General features: G+C 25.8%; 1 protein-coding gene across 1 annotated transcript in view; it reads left to right on the top strand.

The window, feature by feature from the left end:
* Positions 1-778: 778 nt before the first annotated feature.
* The window catches only part of LOC129610834 (semaphorin-2A), a gene marked incomplete at its 5' end in the record, with an annotated part of 129,990 nt that continues 105,863 nt past the window's right edge, over positions 779-24,905 (top strand). The window contains one exon of the mRNA XM_055523589.1: positions 779-887. Coding sequence (XP_055379564.1) covers positions 779-887 — 109 coding nt within the window. The remainder of the gene's footprint in view (positions 888-24,905) is intronic.

Here is a 24,905-nt window from a genome sequence, read left to right as displayed (position 1 = left end):
TTATTATATAATACAGTTCATTCAATTTTTTCATTTTGAATTTTAAAACTATATACGTGTATCTCAAGAGACTTCAGGCATTATCCTTGAATATTACAATTGAATAAACAAAAAAAAAAATTTAATGCATTTTTTTACATTAAGTATTTATTTGTTTTTCTGCTCGTCATCTGAGACAATAACAATTTGTTATTAATATCGAAATTCAAGTGAATTTTTTTTTCGTCTATATTTAAATATAAATTTAATAAAAAAAATTAAATTGAATTTTATATTCATAAATAATATTACCATGCTTTTTTTTATAAGAAAATAATACTCAGTTAAATAAACGAAGAGCAAATTGTTGATAAATAAAAAAGTTATTTTTTAAACAATATAAAAATTAATTAATATTCATTGTTTTAAGTGAAAATAAAAAAAAATAATAATATGAATAAATAAATAAATAAATAAATAATAAAAAAAAATATTAATAATTGTTAATATTATTATCACTAGAGGGCAACATTTTAACTTTTTAAATCGCTCTGAAAGGACAATCAAACGATAAATTTCAGAAATAGAATATTGTGCTATTCATAACAACTTAACCTAGTATACAAAAAAGATATTAATTATACAAAATATAATAGTGTAAATATATAAATTTATATATATGTATATATATAATTAATATAGAAATTATTTTAATATTATAATGAAAATGTGCTCTCTTAATAATTTATTGTTTCTGATTTTGGCATTTGTATTTGCTATCATTTTTAACCACAAATATTTTTATGTTAATTGTGATTATGCGAACACATTTCATTTTTATTATGAACAACCATGTTGTGGGGGATTGACAACTAAAAATGGTGTACGTTATACAAATTCTCATAAAGGTAAATGACATATTTTAATTATATAATTTTGATATTACTTTTTAAGCTTCAATAATTTTATGATAATATTGTGACACAAATAATATTACCTATCTATACCTATATAATCTAAATGTAAAATTTATAATTTTAATTAAAAATCAAATACAAATTTAATTTTAATTAAATAGTCAGAAATCAAAAATTACAAGTAATCGAATCAGCAAATACTACAGTCTTCGAGTTTAAATGCAAAAGACAATAAATTTCAGACATATTATATAGGCACATGACATTTTTATAAAAATTATGCATTTGAAATGAGGTTTACAATATCATTCCAAATATTTCAATATTATCAATTACGATTCTATTGTCATCTCCTTTTGACTTAAACATGCGTTTATGTTGAATTAGCAAATACCTTATCATACTTGTTGAATTGTTGATGAATATAGGTAGTATAATATTCAAAATTTAATGTGAAATTCGTGATTCTCGAAGGTCTCTTTCACACAGGGAATACCATTGCATAACCGTAGTGTATTAAAATTTTTGTAGAACCAAATAAATTTAAGATACTGACTATATTACTGACATATTAAGGATTACTTACATAATTGATAATACCTACAACGTTGATTTAAAAAATTTTATAAATTTAAAATTTTTTGCAAATAATATTGTAGAAAAATAAAATAAATTTTAAATTTGCTAAATCACGGGTATATTAAAATTAATTAAAATTATGACAAAATTTCGTATTGTAATTAAATGAATGTGATAAGCAGTTCATGTTTCAACAAAATTGAAAAAAAAATATCTGATGTGTTCAGCATGTAACCGATCACTTTCTATTTCTATTTGATGATTCTTAGCTGAAGTTCACTTGCAAGAATACGTTTTTTCTGAAAAACTTGTTAAATAAATTTAAATTTTAAAATTAAAAAAGAAATTTTCCTAGGATGCTTTTGAAAATATAATTTAGGATCTAGCAAAGCCACAGTTGGTGGCCTCTTATTTCGACAAAACTGTGGCTGGTTCGTTATAGGTTCACATTGTACTTAAGTAGAAATAGCGGTGAATATAAACACCGTTGTCAGACAAATTCTATCTCTTGTTTATCTAAAAAAAGTAATGGAGTGAGGTTTCTACATCAATTTTCAGAACGCGTTCAACAAACGTGTGCGACAAGTTTTTAATTTTCAAAATTTTTGGTTCAACTTCCAAAATATTAATTTAGCAAAATAGTTTTCTTCTGTACTTACTTGCTTCTGACCTACATCAAAAATTGATCCAATCGTTTTATTCTCAGTTTAAATACAGAAGAATGCGCACACTTTGTGTATTCGTTTCTCTGACATGGAAAGTTTTGATGTTCATAGAAAACTCGACATGTTATATTGATGCGATCACAATACATATACTTTAACGTATTTTATTCGGTCGGCAAAATTATTAATTTAACATAATGAAAGAATATTTTTAAATAATTAATAATAACAATTTTATTAGTAATTATTTTAAAAAGTTTTCTGACACTGATATGAAATTAATTTGGTGCATTGTGTTTAAGAGTCATCGCAATCAATTCGAAATAATTTATTTATTGATTTTTTTTTTATAAACAATTTTTATAATTTCAATATTTTGTAAAATATTATCAATTCATATTTTAATACTCAGTTACTGATTATATGTACAAACAGCAACCTACAGATGTATGCACACTTTTTATTAAAATTATTATTAATTTTTAAGCGTGATAATGCTGTTGAAGTGCATTCAAAAAGAAAAATAAAATCAAATTTAAAAGTTGACTTTTTTTGCGATTTTTTCAATTTTGAATATTTTCAATTCCGTATTTTCCCATATTTTCTTTCGAATTTAATTGATTTTAATATGCAGAGATCAATAATTTAATTAAAATATTTTTAATAACAATTTAAATTACTCCATGCATTAATTAAAATTTTAATTTCTTTTGTTAATTTGTAGCTATTGTTTATTGTCTTCTTAAGATCCTTATAAATTTTTAAAATTATAATTTGGAATGAAATGTTTGCACAACGTGGGAGGTTTTTGATGTAAAAGTTACTGATTTTCTAATTAATATTTTAAAATCCCTAAATTAACTTGAGAAACTTCTCTCCATGGCTTAGCCATTATATGAGAACAAATTTACAAAAAATTGGAAAAAAAAGGTTATTAGTTTCAATCTATTTGACTACTCGTCCAATTGTCCGCCTGTGTGTCTCTTTGTGAAACTTCTGTATCCTGAATGACAAAAAGCTGGAATTAGATAGTTAGAAGAAAATTCCTTTGCAGCTGTAGCCCCTCCGTCCCAAGTTATCGCTTTCCGAAATACGTACAATTAAAATTTACGGCGCTTTGTATTTTTGAAACTACAAACTATTTGAAAATTCTATGAAAGCAAAAGTTTAACCGTAACTGATGTGCTATCCAAAAATATTAAATTTTTTTCAACTCGCTAACTTAAGTATATGCAATTCAACCATTACGTTATCACTTTTTTCAATTTTTTTATTTTTTCATCCTAAATCTATGCAATGTCTTTTATATTTAGTATACATACGTATAAAAGTAATTTAAATAATATACCTAGAATGTTTGTAAAACGAGTCAAGCGAAAATTGTCACTTTAAACCATTCGTTTGACGCAATTTTATTGTTATTTTTCAACACTCTATTTGTTGTTAAAATTTTATCTTTCAATAATATCATAATTTGGTTGTATTCTTATTATTGATTCTTAAATAAGTTCTTACAATATTTCAGTAATTTATTTTGATAAAACTTTAAATAAGACATGACTGTCTGCGGTGGCTGGAGGGGAGGAATTCTTTTGCCAATATGCTTCTCTTCGCAATTAAAACAAATTTTAAATTGGGTTTAGTTTTACAATTTTCATAAAGTAACCTATGAAAAATCAAACAATTAAAATTTTATTGATAATCGTGTATTGATAAAGAATCCAAGGCAAGTAAAACCCAATTTTTACCATAATAATTTCGAATATTTTAAAGAGAAAAGCTATAACTTAAAATTCAAGAATATAGTCGATCTATCACAGAATTTGAAAAACAATACATTTGAACAATTTAAATTCTAAGGTCTTTTATTCATACAGTATAGTTTTAAGTCAAAATAATCGATGATAAAAGGGTGTTGTATCAAAATGATTGTTTTATTGTCATGCGTTTAGAATGAATTTCAAAGTAATAATTTCATACTTTTCAATAAGAGATGTGCTTTGCTACCTTACCTCTAAATTATTTTTGCTGCATTAGCATTAATATTTTATTTATAATTATGCAGTAAGCAGATTGTTACCGCGAATATTTTTAACCTTCTAATTTGTTTATCATGTGTATCGAAGCACATTTTTTATATATCATTATATCACCTTTTTGGTCATATAAGGCTACGCAAAAAAATTCTCTTTAAATACATATATGTAAGCAACTATCTATTCCAGTTTCTTTTTTGTATCCTAGAATTTTCTAAAATTCCATAATAAAATATTCAAGACAATGAAAAAATAGATTGATGGTTGCATGTTACAAAGGGGCAAAGCATTTCGTTTTTTCATTTTCTAATTCTATTATCCTTAAAACTATGTATAAATACTAAAATATAAATATACATGCATAATATATTAAATAAAATATATGTATATAGGGATAAATCTAAAAAGAATAGAAAAAAGATGTTTCTATCAAGAAGATAAGGAAGGAATAATAGCGGAACAGAACGATTGTGGTAAAAAAAAAAATGATGGATCAGCCGACACTAATAGAGTGCCATAATGTTTGCTTTAATGTACATGACTATAAGTGATGGTAATAATGTGATGATAATGAGAATTTTATAATAATGATATAAAAGTAATGATAATGATAATCATCCTGATGTTGACCTAACCTGACAAGGGATATATCCATTAAAAATCTTTTTTATTTGATGCGTAAAAAATCAAAAGGAATTTAATATAATAATGGTATGCTATACAAGTATACTTCTTTATTTGACTATAAGTAAAAGGTTTCAATGATTTGTTTTAATAAATCTCGTGACATTTATCTAATTAAACAAAAAAAAAATAATAACAAGCAAAGTAAATAATAGATTCAGGTTATTTTAATTTATTAAGCATGAATTCTGAGTTTAAAAAATTTAACTCTTAATATTGTTTAGATTAGAGCTTTATTCAAAAGAATGGTTAATATTTTATTAATATACTTTCTATCTAATATTTCTATCTATTTCTAAGAAATGAAGAGAAATGTAGTATAAACAAACACGCGGAGCTTGAAAAAGAGCACAGCAAATATAAAAGATTAGTATACCAAATTTGTTCTTCTTACGTGATGGATCGATATTTTTAAGACGTACTTAATAATCGGACTCCTTGTGAAATCCTTCTCAATAATGCTGATCCAAATATTGCCGTCAAAATAAAAGTAATTGGAAACAACTTTCGTGAAACCAATTAGTTTAAATGTAAATTATGTTTCAGTTATGTCGAAATTGACTTTATAATAAGTGCGGACGATAAAATTTTCTGTTAACTAATATCAACTAGTACCAAAACGTATTGCCATATTATAAGAGATCACATAGGTTACGTCAGTAAATTTTTATTTACCTGATAGACTTCACAATTTTTATCAAAACATGGTTTTTTTGAATGTGATTTACTTGTACCCCACTTGTTATTTGATTGAGCGCCAACTTGCGAAGTCCAATAATTATACCTACCTCAAAATTATAAACTTGTGATTGTTGCCTAAAATTTAAGGCTAAATAAACAAAAATATTTGTGTTATCTATAAGTAATAATAATTAAAACATACTTAACAAAATGCTTTGAAAATTTGAATGTAGCAAATTTTTCGAATATCTTAATCTTGTACTTTAGTTCTTAGAAGCAATTAAAGTTCTTCTAAAATTAGATCTCTCAAATGTAAAAAACAGAAACTTTATTACGAGCACATTTTTCCAACTTGTTTTATTTTTTTCTTTCTTTAATTTCATCTCCTTAAAGATTACCTATTCGTCTAATGTCTAGCCTTTTTTCTTTAAAATATTCATTGAAAATAAACTGTAAAAAAATTTTTTATGTGTAGAATATTATATTTTGCAAATTCCTGATGTCCAAATCTAAATTCATGTTGCAATCTTACATAACCCTACATCTTATTATACTCGTAGTTCTACATACATTGTTAAAAACATGTAAAATTTGTTTTTGAATTAAAAATTTTTAGTGTTAACACCAAATCGAATTTTGTGAGCCAAATATTTTCGAAGCTAAAAATATTTTGAAATTATTTTGCAAAATGTTTAGAATTTGACATTGGCTATGCATCATCCAATCAGAATTCATTTTTTAACTTCATTTATTTACCTTTATTATTTCTGAAAGATTTTAGAAGCCGAATTTCAATCTTCTTTTTATTGATTTACATAATATTTACATACAACTTACCTTAGTTATTTATTTGACAATTTTTTACTTAACAAATTCTAAGTATTTCGTATAGAAAGTAAAAACATTAACTCAAAAATATTCTTGTTGGTCACACTTACTTTAAAGCGATAAACATTAAGGTACTTGCACATATATTACATCTTAATGTTCCCTACATCGAATCAACATAATATACATATATACACACGTCCATGGTGTTATTCATTGTAATGTAAAAATGTACGTTAGTACGTCCAATTTTTTCTTAATTTTACTTCAATTTTTTTTTTTTGGTAACTTTCAATTTGATTGTAATATCAAATTCTGTTAAAAAAGAAAAATTTTTAAATTTTTGTAAAGTAAATGGTCAAATCTATAGCGTAGTTTTCCCGACTTTTGATGTTATTGGCTCACGAATATTGCTTTGCTTAATTTACAATCCAATTCAATGAAGTGAATTTGTTGTTTAGTTATTAACAGAATACATCATTGATTACAAATTTTTTACTTGCTGCTCCAAATGAGGCTCCCATTTATTGTTCTGTTAAAATTTTCCATACCACATTTAAAAATTTTATATATTTTCAGTACAGAATTGAAAAAACTATGTTTGAATGCAAGCTGTAAGGCTTTTCTTTAAATTTTTAATGCTGAATAAATAAAACTTTATAATTTTAAGATCTAATTATTCATTAATTGACTTACAACACTATACTTGCGAACAAAATTAAGTGTTATACTAAAATTTCAATTGCTTTTCGTTTCCAAAACGGGTTTCCAAAAGTTATCGGGAAAGTAAAAAGATTTTGAAATACAATAAAACGCGTATCAAAAGGATATTGAACATCTTATAATTCAGATGTAGTATAACACTATGGATAACGTGACGTGACTCTTAAAAGGTGCAGAATTGTAAAAATAAAACATAAAAATAAAAATATTTTTCAAAGGATTTATTCTTCTGTTTTGACTTTTATATTTTTCTTTTTTATTGTAAATTTCAAAAAATGATAAAATTATGCAAAGCAAATTATTTGAGCAATTTAAAATTGCTAAGAACTTACATTTTTTTTAAATAAAAAAAAACTTTTCCAAAATGGTCCTATAAAAATTATTTTAGAAGAATTGTTCAGCTCTAAAGTTTAGTGGAAAAATTCTGGAAAACAAAAATTTTGTTTCAATTACATTTATCAACTACTTACTTATATGTATGAATTTATATTGGAATTAAGAATATAGACTACTGGCCAGTAAGTTGCAATGCGGAATATATAGTAACACAAGTACCACAAGGTTCTTTACAAGCGCCATCAGTTACCATAGGAAATTTGCAACGCAACCGCGATAAATATCCGAAAGCATTTTAACTAACCAGAAAACTTAGTCTATATGACTAGGAGAGTGGCGATATACTGCCCAGGAGGAAGGGATGCCAATGGCTCATAGAACACCGAGAAAGCTACATTCATTGCAAAAGAGTTCAAAAACTGGTTTGAAAAAATATTTTTTTCGAAAAGTTATTAAATTTTGTTTAAATAAAGAACTATATTCGATTATAATATATTTAGTACATACACGTATTGTATGACAGTTTATTGATAAGTAGTTCAGGTATATTAAAATATTTATTCACTATTTTGTTGTACATAATTGATTATGATTGTAATCAAATGCGTATATATGTATATATAACAGTAAAGATATGTATTAAACATACGTTAGCATACATAAATATTACTGTTACATAAAATACAGGATGTTTCGCATAAGTTGGCAAATAATTTCAGGGATGATTCTTTGATTAATTTACGAATATATGAGCTTGTTGAAAAAAAAGTACCAAATTTTTCTGTATAAGTATAAATAAATGCTTATAACTTCATAACCGTGCAACATAGGGTTACTATCGGGGGCTTGTTTTACTGACAATTGATTGTTCTTTTTTTTTTCAGTCTTTTAGTTAATTTGATCTGTTCTATCGTTTTGAAGGTAGAGCTGGTCAAAGTGAAATCACCCTGTTTTAACATTTTTCAGTTTTCATAATAATGATAAAAATTTAATTTTTCTTCGAAATTTTTCGTTACCATAAGTAGTGATTAAGTACATTTCATTTTCATTAAAAATTATGTTTTACATGACACTATGGACTTAGATATTATTTTGAACACATAGAGTCTAGTAGTAAAATCTCATAACATTTATGAAATTTAAAAAAAAAATATCAAAATATTTTGAAAAAAAAAAACTGTACTGTACGACAAAAGGTTGATAATTTTTATGTTTTGAAAATTTTTTGAGACTAATCGCTTAATTAAACAAAATAATATTTCAAAAATTTTAAAATGAATATAACAGTTTATATTATTTTAATATTTAAACTATTGATATCATGGAAAAGATTTGAATAAAAAATTCCTCTTAAATTTAAAATAAACATTACAAAAATCATGACTGATGAACGAACCTATACGTATACGAAAAACGAAAAAAAAAAATATGAAATAAATTCACATTCGATGAAAATTTTTCATTAAGGATATTAAATGTAATATTCCCTTCTTTCCTCTTCGCAACAACGCTAATAATAAAACAAAAAATTTTATCATTTTTAAAAATGTCCTTCTGATTTATTTGTCTTTTGTGTAGCTCACAAATATTTGTTTGTCTGATGCAATTATACCAATAAGTGGTACGTTTTGTATTCATATTGTGTGCAACAAAAACAAAACTCAACAGTATGATGCAGACAAAATTATTATACATCGCTTTAAAAATTTTTATAAAAAAAAAAAAGGGAAAAGGACATTCTTTTTATAATATTTAATATAAACATTATATTATTAAATGTATATGAATACTATTAAATACCCATTTGTGAAAATATACAAAAGGAATGAAAATTTTTATTACCTTTTTCTGACTGATTGTGCAGACTATAATATTAAAAAATTAAAAAAAAAAAATCATAAATTCAAAAATTCAAATTGAATGCAGAACTCCTCATATCAAGATTTAATAGTAATTTGAAATTTCAAAATTTTTGAAAATTTTTGGTAAATCCAAACAGAACCTTATAGAAATTTAAAGTTAATCGAATTTAATGAGGAATAGAAATTCCTTATCAATATTGAGAAAATTCAAAATTTTTGTTTTGTTTTCATTCAAGCATTACGCGCATTGCAAATCTATTAAAAATTTTCTGATTTTCCGAATTTCCCATTTCCCCTGGTAGCCTAAGCATTTATCCGCGATAAATCATACTTTAACCTATAATCTTTTAATGGAATCAAAATTTGTTTTGAGATTCGACGTTTACCTTGGGATCAGAGCTTCATATTTACTAGTGAAATCTTCCCTACAGCAAGAAAAAACTTATTAAAAGTAAGTAAATGAGTAATTTCATAGAAACTAAAATTATCATAAAATCTACGAAGATTGTGGCAAAAAAAATTGATTGCTGTCAGGTATAGAGCATAATTCTTCGCAAGCAAAAGTTTTTGTTACAAAAGTGTTATAGTTTTCTGAAAACTACTTCCTGGATTATTTTCAATTCAAAAATCATTTTAGCAAAATTTTATCTGTCTTTCATTAATTCCACTGCCTCTTCATTTGGGCCTTTAGAAAAAAATTTCAATTTTCATACCGTTATTAGATTTTATGTAGCCGTGGTAGTGTGATAAGAAATTTAGGAGTTCCACAAATGTGGGAAAGTACATTGTTCTGATTGAATATGGCAGCTGAAGTAATAAACATCTTTTAATTATTACAATTTGTAATTGCCAATATTGTAAAATGTGGTCAAAAGCATTGTATAAGAAATTGAATGTTCTGACTTAATTCACATAATTGTATAATTTCAGTTCAGATTAATATCTGAATGTTACCAATTTCTTATGCTGTAGTTAGAGAATACATTTATCTTTTATATATACATACATCTTATTTAATTGGTCTACACATTCTATAAAAATATAGATAAACATAAGTAGCAAGATACGTTTGGGAAACTCTAATTTCATAACTTATACTAAGTATAGTTACATAAGTACATATTTTTAAAAAAATTTCAATTGAGAAAATGGATTTCATTCATAAGAACTACATATGTATATCCGCAAAAACATTCCTAACCATAAATATCTACAATTTAAGCGAGGGGTATTGCCTTAATTTATATCATTACTCCGGCACCAGAAAAATGATACGCATACACGTTCCAATAAATTTCTATAAGTACTTCAAATAGTTTAGCAAAATCCTTATTCACTTTTTAGTTATTTTAATAAAAGTCAATTTTAATTTTACCAAAAAATGGGAGCATTAAAACGAAAAAAAAGACAAATAATTTCTTTTATAGCTTCTAATGTCCCTTTTATTTAAAATAATTTTTGATTCGGATATTAAAAATTTTTGCCTTTTCGTTTTAGCCTTTGTATTTGTACATACTATACGTACAGAGTGATGCCGCAAAGAGCACAACATTATATATCACCGTATAGTTGATTAGCGTGCTAACTATTAGTTAATAAAGAGAATCTAGAGTATTTGGGAAGCGTAATAAAGCTAAAATAGTAGATTTTTCACGTTCCTTTAGCAATAAATGCTGATGAAATCATCTAATACGCTAACCATCGATTTTCAAGCTAAGTAATACCAAATTACCAAAACTTATTTATTTTCTAAATGACATTAATTTTTTTTGCTGGATCATCCGATTTCACACATGGTTAGTTTCCAGCCGCTTATGAGAACTATAGAACATCTAGAAAGTTATTCAGCGCGCTGAATCACCTTATATAAATATACTTGAATATTTTTTTTTGTTGTGGACACTGGGGATGTTTTTTAAAAAAATTTGTTTTGTGTTTTGCGTTTTTATGGAAAAAAAACAGAAAAAACAAAACGTTTTATATGCCTTTCACGTTTACTCATTTGAAACAATTTTGTAAAAATATTGTATTAAGCCAATGATAACGATGGGAACGTATAATATTATCCTTTTTGCTTATTGTCCTATGTGGTCTGGTTTACGAATTTAATTACAAATAATGCCTTTTAGGTATATATATTGAATAAGTAAAAATCCAATCTAAGTGTGATGAGCAGCTTTTTATTTACTGTTACATAAAATTATAAGAGAGGTGTTCGAATTTGTTTTTATTGCAATAATAAGATTTAATGCCTTTTATATTAGGAGTGGGTAAAGAATTTAAAATGTATAAAAGTTACGTGTTCGGATTAATTTAATGCTAATCATTGAAATAGGAGGATAATAATTGTTTTAAGTGATTTAAGAATAACAAAAAAAAAAGAGATGATTTTTGTTTGAAATTTTGGATGTAATACTTTGTATAATAGCTGCAGACGTCGCGCATTTAAATTTGGTAGTTTTTGAATTAATTAATGATTTATTGTTAGTACAATTTAAAAAAAACAAGAAATGAAAAATGTTTTATGACAAAGTTTATTTTCCGGTTGCATAAAAGTAGTAATACACAATCAATATTATGAAAATTTACTTTAAACACGTAAGAAATAAAAGTCGGCCTCTAGTAAAATTTGCTAGTTCACATTGAAAATTTGTTGCTTCAGTAAAAACGGTGAAAGCAAAGGCTTCCGTACTCAATTTGAGACATCAATACTCCAAACTATAAACCAGAATTACAGGGTGCAATCAAAGGGAAATTAAAAAAGTAAACTGCTCTAATTCGGTCCTAATACGATTCTTTTCTAATAACTTCTTAAAAAAAAATTGTAAAATTACAAATCAAAATAATATAATATGTTTTTAGCACTTAAAATTAGTACTTATTAATTTAACTTTGTTCGTCCGTGCGTCCGTGGACATGTCAACAAAACGTTAAAGATAGAAAGCTAAAATTTCATACGTACATATGTAGATCTTTGCTAGAAACTTTCACCTGTCTCTAAAAATTACGTGCCTCTCAAAAACCTAAAAATGCCGTTTTTGTATTATTTATTGTAACAACACCACAAACATATTTGAAATCCTGCATAGGCAGAAAAATAGTGGGTGGCTTCTTCTACCGCAGCATACCTTATTTGAACTTTAAAAAAATAAAATTGCTGTTAAAATTTACCGTTATCTAAAATCCGTTTTTTCCAAAATTTTTGATAACGTTCTTCTTCTAGACGTCAAGTTGTGGGAGTCTGAAATTTTATCAGATTTTAGACACTAATAAATAGTTCATTCCCTTAGAAGAAACTTTTTTTCCACCTCCATCCTAATCCAAATTGTCGCCTATTGAAATTTGTAAAATTTTAATTTTTGGCACCTTATATTTCCGGGACTGCAAGTTTCTCAAAATTTCTATAAATCCAGGATACCAACAATATTAAAAAATATAATTATTTTTCTTAGCAACTAACTCTTAAGTTCGAGCATTATTTAAACGCCTCTTTACGCTTTTCTTTTTTTTTGTTTTAGTTTAGCATTTTTTGATAATCCTAAATGTATGCAAGTTTTAAAATAAATTTGTATATGAATGAAAGTAATAGCGCAGTATTTTCACTTGTTGGTGGGAAAAGTGCTACATTACAAACCATTGCTTTGACCCAATTTCATTAAATATAATTTTTATAAATTAATTTTTGATCCCGGAGCGCTTCCCAAATGATTTTAAAGTAATTTTTAGTTTTTGTTAGAAACGAATAGTTATATTTTTTCAGAACAATGCTGTAATTTCATCTAAATTTAAAAGAAAACATTTTTCAATACTTTCCATTAAATAACTGCGTCTAAGTGACACTTGAGTTTTAACAGCACAGATTTAGATTTATTTTTTCAGATTTTATACCAATTTTGCCATATTCTTACATTAATTTATTTAAAATAAATAAAAAATTGTGGACCAAATTGAGACAATAATTAAGAACAACATGTACCTAAAAGGGGTCCAGAATAAAGCTGAGAGATAACTTTTAAATTTTTGAATAAAACTGTCGTAAAATTATTACATTGATCTGAACTATAATTTTGAAAGATTTTTCATTATAAAAAGGAACAACCATTTTCCAATGGTGCTGTAATTTTTCCTTAGGGTTGACAAATAGAATTAGAAAAATTTAGGACCTACAGTGACTCAAAAAATTTGAACGTTTTTTTTAATTATTTTCTTGTTATTGTTTTAAGGAAAAAAAATGGAGAAATTAAGAAAGATTTAAAAAATATGATTATAAAAATTATGCTTCATAAAAAACAATAAAAATTTAACATTTTGTGCTTCTTAATCACAACAAATTATTCTAATAAACATGAACCATTTAAACAAGTTGTTATTATAAACATGAACCATTACGAATACAATTCGTGTCTATAATAAATTTCTATAAATTTAAATAGCTGTTTGTGTAAATGTTTATTGTAATTTTTTATTTAGAACTCTTACAATGTGTGGCCGATTATATTCTGACAACTTTATATCTTAGATTTTGAAACAATTACTAAAATTTCAATTAACAAAAATCATTTTTTTTTTCTTTACAGGTAAGAGATTTCTTGATTATGTGAATTTTTTTTTGGTATTTTGGAATTTTTGGAATATTACAACTAGCCCAAATCAAGGTAGTTGTAAGTATAAATTTAAAATATAGATTAAACACGTGACTGGAATAGCTATAAGGTGGTGTGCGATTCAAGTTTTCGGTTCATGCCAATAATTAAAAAACACTACATATTTCACTTTATTTTTTTAACACATATAAGATAGCGGCACTCTTTCATCCTAATTCTCAACACTATTTATCTAGCTAAAATGAAAAATTTATACCATAAATAAACTAAAAAAAACAGAAAGTACTTGAATTGTGGTTCAATAGCGTGGAAATCAATTGAAAACTATATTCTATGTTGTAGAAAATTTGATAGTTTCTATTAACCTTAATTTCATAAAGAGTAATCTAAAAACTCTTTATAATTAAACAAATTATCTGGGCATAATATTGAAAATTTCGAATAAAACGAAATAATTTTTTCATGAATGTGAAACAATATCCTTTATAAAACAAAAAAAAAAACAACCAAAAATTATTTCTATTTTATTTTTACATAAAATTTTTAGCACTACATAATCTAATAATTAATGAACAGAGCCTATATTTTTTTAACAAATCCAAAACTACTATATTTTAAAGCATAATTTGTGCCTGAAAACTATGGGAAACACAATTATACTTTTCGAATTGTAACAACAAATTAAAACCATATTATTCAGATAAAATGTCAATGTCGGTTAGAAATGAAACTTATGTATAGAGCCTTTATAGTCAAATAACATCAAAAATAAACATAATTTGAATTACACACTCGTTGAGACTTCCTATACACGATATTTTTATTAATTGTTGAAGTGTCTTCAAAATTTAAATTCAAATTAATACAAAAATTGAATAATTATCTTTACAATCTCAAATATTCATTCCATCTACATTATGTATGTGTTTATAATAGTTCATAACAAATTTCGGGAACTCATTAACCACAAATTAATCATGGCCTTATTCATTATTATGGCTAAATTTTAAGGCTTTTTAGTCTTCGAATCGAATTTCATTGGCCCATTTTATAACCAATGAAATTCTGCATCTATTAGTTTATAATGAATATATAGTTCTGCAAGTAATGCATTTGAGAGTGAATTTATAATATTCTATAAGAAAGAACTACTATATTGAATTCCCTTTCAATGTGTTTCTTTTTTCAAATGACCTTATCAGGCTCTATGACACGACTGAATGAATATTTTAAAGTTTTAAATCTTTTTTCACTGCACTTATGAAATTTTTTTCTTTTACTTCCATAAACTCGATATTCTGAAAAGATATTACAAATAACATAAATTTTTTAGCTATATGAATGGTATCGTTATTCGAACAATCAGTTTTCGCTTATAAAAGATACAAATATAGAGTACAGCACCTTTATTATAGTGCAAAGAAACCCACTTTCATTGTTGTTAGCGCCTACATTCATTCGTGCCTTAAGTTGGTATTGTTATATTTTAATGAAATTATTTTTGTAAAATATTTCGGTTGTTATATTAAAAATTTTTTAAAAACTTTATACAACTGTTCAATCAACATATTTTCCAAAAATTATCAACTTTTAATAATCTTTATTATATATCAATTATATACATACATATATATTATGTACATAGTAGTACAAAATGAGTCGCATGACATACAGCTTTTGTTAAAATATTACCAAAATTGATGTTGACATTTTTTAATTTCTTTTCATAAAAAATTAAACTGTTTGTTAATGCACCTGATTATGATAGTGTAACAATTTAAGCCAATAACTCAATAATAATGTTGTTTTATCATAATATGTAATTATGAACAATGCAATTTTGTGTAAGGTGTTCTCCATATAATTTTTTTGGTTTTTGTTTGAATTTCTAATGAAAATTTCTAATGAAAACAAATTCCGAAAATTGACACGAAATGATAAGATATTGTCGACCAAATAGTCAAAGCTACACTAAAGATCGAACTTTCTGCGTTTGTAGAATTCAAAAATTCCTTATGGTTTCAAAACAATAACCTGTATAAAAAAATTACAGCGGTGGACAATTTACTCAATTTGTTGCAAAAAATCTTGGAATTGTTCTTGCCAATATCTGCAGCTTTTGTTCCAGGAAACATTTGAAAATGAATCTTGTGAGACTTTTGATATTTAGTTTTATGCATAGCATACAGATTTTATGCAATGGATATTTAAAAGGTTTTAATTTATGTTCAAAAAGAAATTTTTCAGAAGGCACAGAAATCTTATTACTTAAACCATGCACATGCCTATAAACACTTGCCAAAATAGTTTCTGTTATAACATATTTGTTCTATTTTTATTTGCAAAAATAAATGTATGTAGGTACGTACATAATACGTGATGTGCGCAAATTATTGCATTGTTATTTTGATACTCACATACGCCGATTGGTTCAAGTATGCGAACAAATAAGTAAGTTATGGTCAGTTTTTTTTATGTATATTATCTACGTATCCTGTGTACGGTTTGTATAAGCTTTTGTAAAATAAGCTCAGTATATGTATATTATTTTAGGAAAAAGTGGCAAGTAATAATTTAAGTCAATCGCATATAGATTATATTTTAGAGAAAGAAAATGAAACGATTTTTTGGGGGAAAGTTATATGACAAAATTACAATAAATTAAAAGTGATCATCTTCCTTTAACCGAGGGGTTTCGGGTTCAAACCCCGGTCAGGTCACTATAAAAATTATGTTCAATATTATATACAAGTACATACAATAAATATTATACAAGTAATTTTCAAATATTCGTATTATTAGATATTAAAAAAACTATGAAAAATAAGCAGTAAATATTAATAAACTTAAATACTTAATATAAATAAAACTACGGCAGGCTAGTCGCCCAGCTAGTTAATTTTATGACGCTATGAAACAAGGGCGTGATATCATACACTAGCCCTATGCTCTTCCTCCTAGGAGTGAAGAAAGAAAAAAAAAATGTGATAATGTAAACTCCCGATCAGTGAGTTAGCGATTAGTTTTAATTAAAATTGTGCCTCATATGAAAAGCATGCAAAATTTTTATAACAGATTTCGAAACGAAAAAAGATTATTTTTGTTTCTGTTAGCTTTAATAACAAAGAAGTACAAGCCCCGTGCAAGGAGCTCGTATTAAAAATATATGTAGGGCAAAATGGTTAAACATAAAAAGAATTTCAATGTAATCAATTGAGGTATCAAGAGAAAAATTTTAATCCGTTTTTGAAGATTTTTAAAGTAGTATCCGTTTCAATTTCAAATAAATCTCAAAACATAAAATCCAAAGTGGTTCCTGTAAAAAATATGCATGTTTGACACTCTGTCTTGTATTTGCATGTATGTATCTTATTTATATTTTTGTTAAAAGCAAACTTATATAATAATGCAAGCATTCTTTTTAAATATTTTTGCACATAACAGGCAACTATACATACTTGAACATAATTGTACACAATTAAGTCCATAAATATAATTTTTATCAGCATTCACCACATTATACGAGTATGTCCCAAATAGAAACTTTTGAATTTTTTTCCGTATTAAAAACAAAAAAGAAAGAACATAAAAAAAATATAAAATCATAATTTCCACCTCATTATCATTAAAATTAAATTCATATTCATATGCAAATTTTTTTTTTCACCACCATAAATATGTGTGCACGAAAAATGTACTAAAAGATAGCAAAATTAATATCATAAAAAAAATCGTGTACGAATGTTTATATGCATGTAGACATACAAAATATTTTATTCTATACTGAGAGCATATGCTTATATACATACACCAATGCTTTGAGAGCAGCGAAATTTTAGTTTTCGACGTTTAAGAAAAAAAAATAATTGACAAAAGAATTTTCTCATATGACTATCAATCGAACCCCTACATGTCAATTTTGCAGCTACCAACATAGGTATATACATATATGAACGTTCGCACTCAAGAAGAATCTTTCATATATTTGATGAAGGATCACCATCTTATATTTCAAGCAACCATTTGGATTTAGCACTGAAATATATTTAAAATATTTTAGTACACCTGCATATTTAAAATTGCGACGTTTTGCTTGCGTTGAGTTTCTCGGCAACTTACACTTTTATAGTCGTAAAGCGAGGTTTTGGTGTATTTACTTGCATACATACATGTATGTATACATATAGACTTATACGTAGATTAAACCATAAAAATACCGATCAATATACTTTTAGAAATTTTCAAATTTATTTTTTAATATAACAAAAGCTTCATCGCACATAATAGTGCTTAGCATGTTACGCTCCAAAAACAAAAATCTGCTATATAGGAACAATTATGTATTTTAAAATTTTTTACTTTATTTTTTATTTAATGAACTTCATCAATTCTTTTATTAACTTAAAATTAAGTACACATAGTTGTTGAAAAAATTACAAAGTTTATTATAATAACTATTATGCCATTTTTATACCCTGCACTTCGTGAAGGGTATATTAACTTTGGTATGGAGTTTGTAACTACTTGAAGGAGTCATCTGCGGTATGGACATATATATATATTCTTGCTCAGCGTAAAATTCTGCGTCGATTTAGACATGTCCGTCCGTCCGTCCGTCCGTCCGTCCGTCCGTCCGTCCGTCCGTCCGTCCGTCCGATCGCACGATAACTCAAAAACGAATAATGCAATCGACACCAAACTTTCACAAGTTTTTTCTTTTGTGCCAAGGACGAACCCTATTGTTATTGGACTAAGTCGGACAACGGGTTCGGGTAGCTGCCATACAACTCCAAGAGTTTATTTTAAATATTTCAAAAACTAATAAAGCTATAAATATAAAATTTTGTATACATGTGTCCAATTATATTCTACATATGTTCTAAAAATTATAATGGGATAGCTGCACCGGTTCGGGTGGCTGCCATACAACTCCAACAGCAAATTTTTTATATACGGAAAAATAATAAAGTCAGATTCATGAAACTTGGCAGTCATGTGTCCAATTATAGGTCAAATATATTTCTGAAGTTTTAGAGGAATCGCTTGACAGGTTCGGATACCTGCCATACAACTCCAGAAGCTAATTTTAAATATTTGGAAAAATAATAAAGTCAGATTCATGAAACTTGGCAGTCATGTGTCCAATTATGGCTCAAATATATTTCTGAAGTTTTGGTGGAATTGCTCGACAGGTTCGAGTAGCTCCCATACAAGTCTAAAAGCTTATTTTAAATATTTGGAAAAATAATGAAGTCAAATTCGTGAGACTTGGCAGTCGTGTGTCCAATTAAAGGTCACACATATTTCTAAAGTTTTGGTGCGATTGCTTGACAGGTTCGGGTACTTCCCATACAACTCCAAAAGCTTATTCTTAATATTTGGAAAAATAATAAAGTCAGATTCATGAAACTTGGCAGTTGTGTGTCCGATTATAGATCAGATATATTTGTGAAGTTTTGATGGAATTGCTTGACAGGTTCAGGTACTTGCCATAAAACTCCAAAAGCTTATTTTACATATTTGGAAAAATAATAAAGTCAGATTCATGAAACTTGGCAGTTGTGTGTCCGATTATAGATCAGATATATTGTTGAAGTTTTAGTAGAATTGCTTGAAAGGTCAGGTACTTACCATACAACTCCAAAAGTTAATTTTAAATATTTGGAAAAATTATAAGGTCAGATTTATGAAACTGGGCAGTCGGATGTCCAATTATAGGTCAGACACGTCCGTGAAGTTTCTATAGAATGATTTCAGAGGTTCGAGTAATTGCTACGTAATAACGAAAGGTGCAGGGTATAATTCAATCGGTTTATACCGACTGAAACGTTTTTACTTGTTTTTTTAATCTTTCAAAAATTCAAAAAATTGTGAAGTCATAAAAAAAACGCGAAATCATTTTAGTAAAATAACGCGAAAACTGTTTTTATTCTTTTTTTCTTTGTAGAACTTTTTTTTATTGTAATTAAAGTTGCAATTTTATTATATAAAAAAATGTAAAAAATGCAAACCATATGCAAAAACTATATAAAAGTTTTGATGTTTCAAATTTTATGTGCACTGTGCAGGAATGTTTTTTGAAGAATTTTGTATATTAAGTGTTTTTCTTCATATAAAAAAGCCCAAAACTTGATTAAAAAAAATCTATAAAATAACATTAAATTTTGTTCAAATTTTAGCTACATTGTTTAACAATAAAGTTGAGTCAAACCAATGATTTGTAATGTAGCATTTTTCCCTCCAACGGGTGAAAGTACTGCTTTTAAAAACAATCTGGCGATGTATTACATTATTAAAATTACTCTCATTCATATAGGAACATATTTCCAAAATATAATATTGAAAGAGGCGTTAGCATAATGCACGAATTTAAGGGTTAATTGCGTGAGTTAAATAAAATAATTACACTTCTTAATGGCATTTACCGTTAGCTTTCTGCATTTATAGAAATAAGAAAAAGCTAACAGTTCCAGAAAGGTGTCAAAAACATAAATTTTACAAATTTCGAGAGAGAGTGGAGTTAGAAAAAAAAATTTCTTCCAAGTAAATGAAAGATTTATTAGTTTTTAAAAGCTGCTAAAATTTCAGGCACCTACGGGCACAACATGAGATCTAGAAGTAACACGATATAAAAAATTTGGAAAAAACAAATTTTAAATATAAATGGTAAATAATTTGGTAAATTTTAACGGCTATTTTGTTTTTTTAAAGTTCAAAAGTAATCCGCGGTAGAAGAAACCAGCCACTATTTTGCTGTATTTGCAAAATTTCAAAAATGTTTATGGGTTCCCTGTAATTAGTAGTTGAAAAATTGCTTTTTGAGAGTTCTTGGGGCCCAAAACTAATAGGGATTTTTTTTTTCTGCGGAAATAAGTTCTAATGAAGTTCTTCTAGTGAAGATTTACAAAAGTGCAACGGACGGACAGTCCCAGTGGAACTAATGAGAACTTTTTTTCAAAACTTTTTTTTTGGAAAAGTGCTAAAAAGTATTTTATAAAATTAATTATTACTTTTAAAATTTAATATTCAAATTTTAGAGCTGCGTATACATACATACTTATACATTGTAGTGTTAACAAATTTTGACCGCTAAAAATGTGTAACTACTTAGATAATTTCAGCAAATTCAAATTTTGAATTTTTTTAAGTCGGATTCGAAAATTTGAATCTGAAAACTATAAATTTTTATTATAAGCCACTGTTTTCAAAAATTTATTAGGAATAGTTCTTCTTTCTTTGACCACCATTTGAATTGTAATGTAAGCTGCTAAAATTATGATTATCAAAAATCATTTATATTATATAATACGACGATCGTCTGAATTTTTGATGAAATAACATGTATACTTATATTGTATAACAGACACTCTTTGCATTTAAAAATCATATAGATAAGGCAGAGAAATATGAAGATGCTTCATTTTCATTAGTCACTTCTTATGTAAAATTTCACTTCTTTCGCGTCTGCTGTCTATTTTCTGTGATATCATAGAATTGAAATATGTTTTAGTTTTCAATGACTCCTTTAATTTTAAATACTTTGTTTGTCTATTATTTTAAAACCACACAATCACTCAGCTCATATAAATTACAATTTTGTAGCATTAAAAATAATAATAAAATAAAAATTAAATTTTAAAGTCTTCTTATTTTATTTTCATTATAAATTTTTTTTTTTTAATTCCAATTATAATAAATTGGAATTTTACTCTTATTTGTACAAAATTTTATTTCACATTCGTATAGCCTTACGCTATATGAAATTTTAAGAATGTAATGAGAAAATCTTTAGTAGAAAACAAAACTATTGCAATATTACAGTAGAAATTATGTAATCATCATATAAAAAACAAAATATTATTGTTATGAAAAATTGTATATGTACACACACATATAATTGTAGAATTTTACAGAACACAATTGTATAAGTATATATACTTTAATTTATATGGTTGTTATACTAATACGCGTACACACTGCTTGAGGCTCCTCTAATTGAAACGATATTTTCAGACTTTTAATTGAGAACATAAATGAATAAATATTATTACTCTTTATGAGTTAAAACAGCTTTTTTTGTTATGTTGAAATAATTTTTGAAATTATTAGGGTTACCAAATTTACATTTTATCTTCAACTATCTCTTAATCTACGCACACACTGTTGTTACGCTAATACAGTGGATTTGTTTACTTTTCTATATCACCAAATCGTTGCAAAACACTAATAATTATTTGATATCATGTAGGTATAGTAAAAATGTTTGAAATAATGTGCATAAGTAGTAATGACACAAAATTATTGTAGTACATAACATGAATTGTTTTTGTGGAGTGATTAAAACAAAAACCTAATTTGTAAGAGAAGAGAATCGCCTATTTGTCACTTTATATAAGCGTACGAACGTATGTTCAGAAGATATACTAAATTTGTCTTACCGTTTGTAACGCTAAGAAATAATGGACGGACATAAAGAGTCAAGTATTCTGAGCCGATTTAAACATGCCTATCCGTCTATATGTCCGTTCGCCCATCCCTTTCAACGATAACTTAAAAACTAATTGAGCTGAGTTCACCAAATGTTCACAAGTGGGTAAATATAGTTATTTATAGATATTCTTGTTTTTCACAATATTAGTCATGTAATTTTTTCTAAAAATTTACACGAGTTTTCAAAATTGCAGTTGATATTGCAAAATGCAGACAAAATGCTTAATATACCGTTTAAGTGCAGAATTTCAAAATAAATCATTATCATTTTAAAATTCTGCATAACACGCGTATTTTTTAATCTCCACGAAATGCCCTCATGCGCAATAATTTTTTAAAAAAGTCATGGAATGCATATATGCATCTTAACAGTTATACGTAAGTTAAAAAAAACTCTGTACATCTAAAAATGCAAGAGTAATTATGTATATATTTTTATTACAGCTACATACAACATTAATTTATAGATTTAAGTGACTTACACAAATTAATTAAAAAACCACAAAAGCAACAATTCAATCTTATTTAATAAAGCTTATAAAATTAAACATAAAAGTTGAATTATAATAGCACATTTGAATTATTATAATAAACCATTATAACCTTAATATTATAAATTATAAGTAAATATTATTATAACACAAATATGTATGTACATTCAAAGGACTTCAAAAGTTGGCAACTCATTCTACTATCGTACAATATAATATAAAATCTATATAATAAGTTCTTATATATTATTATGTGTTAACATAATTAAATAACATAAAACATAATTAACAGAGTTATAACATAAACATTGCATATTATACTTTGTTGCTGTTATATTGCTAAGTTAATAGTGGCATTAATGAACATTTTATTCACTTTGTGTACAAATTGGAGCTGAAAAACAATAAAAAAAAAGAAAAAAAAATCTTTAAAGGACGAAAAAAATAAAAGAAAAAACAGAAAACTGAATGTGAAGAGGAAAGAAAATAAAACTTACGCTCTTATTATTATTTAGTGTGCTCATATGGTATAATAATTATGCTAATGATATTAACATTTAAAAAAATAAACACATTTTACATCCGCATACGTAACTAAAGGACATCATTATGTCACAAAAATATTTAAATGAAAGTGCAAACTAAAAGAAAAATTAAGTTAAAAAATTTTCCCTTTTTTCTCTTTTATTTTATTTTATATTGAAAAATTCACAAATACTTTTTATTTAATCATAATTTCTATATATAAGTTTATACTATTCTTAAGATATCAGGAAGAGCTTATAAAGTCCCTCATAAAAATATAAGAGACTTGATATGCTTGCCATAAAAATCATTTAATTTTTTTATTATTTCATAAATTTTTTTGCAAATTTTTACGACTAATATTTCAAAACTCATAAAAAAATTGAAATAATTTAGTCAGACTCATAGATGTATGAATATGAATCGTAGTTACATAAAGTCAGACTCAAAAGCAATTATATTCTATTATTCGCAATTATTTGAATTGTCGATTATTAAAAACATGACTAAATGCTCATTTCATGTGTGACTCAATGCTCTTTTAAATGCTTAGATGTTTTTTGTATGTAGAATAGATTAGGTCACTATGTGCTCTTTATAACGTTCTTACACACATATGTATTTTAATTCGATTAAGGGACAAATAGAATTTTTTTTGTCATAATTTTAAATGGGAATACAAATCATATTGTCATAACAGATTTATAATGAAGGAGGCTTCAAACCTGGTCGAAATTGGAGATATAATAAAAGATATTTTAATCATAAAATTGCCTAAGAAGGTTTTTTGTTTATCATTACATTTAAATTTTCTAATTTTTACTGTAAAAATTTTCAAAGTGTATTATTTCTGTGGCTAAAAGGAAAAGCTGATTAACTGGGCCTGGCTCAAAATTGCAAGTTTAAAAAAAAAAATTAATAAAAGGCTATAACAGATTTTCAAAATTAAGCCAATAATTAAATTGTGAATTTAAAATTAAAAATTTTAAACTCGATTTATTAGAAACTGGATATTCTGGCTCTTGCATTCACCACACGATTTTAAGGCATCAGAAACATCATCACAACATCACATTCTTCTAATTTTTTAACTAATTTATATTTTAAATTTTTTAGAAAGTTCTTTCTAAAAACATTTCTTTCAGGTCATTAAAAAGACTTCTTTCAAACAAGAACTTTTATAAAGATTTTTTATTTTTTTTTTGTCAAAATAAGTTTCACAAATTTATGTCATATAAAACTAAAACTAAATATTTTTTTGTTTTAGAATTTCTAAATGCTTCACCCTTTGATCACTCAAATATAAGTAATTTCTAAAAATTTTGTTTTTAATTCTGATTTATGCTGCTTTGAAAATATTATTTACGTACATATGAAATCAGCATTATAATAAAATTAAAATTTTATTTATTAAAAAAAGGAGAACTACTTTAAAAACTTTTTCATCTGTTTTGGAATGCAGTTTTAATATTTCGAATTTAAAAAAGTGCATAAGAACTTTTTCA

This window comes from Condylostylus longicornis, unplaced genomic scaffold, assembly GCF_029603195.1.
Source record: "Condylostylus longicornis isolate FDR11 unplaced genomic scaffold, ASM2960319v2 ptg000048l, whole genome shotgun sequence".
NCBI lineage: Eukaryota > Metazoa > Arthropoda > Insecta > Diptera > Dolichopodidae > Condylostylus > Condylostylus longicornis.
Note: the sequence above shows the minus strand (reverse complement) of the source record. Positions and strands in the feature narration are given on the sequence as shown.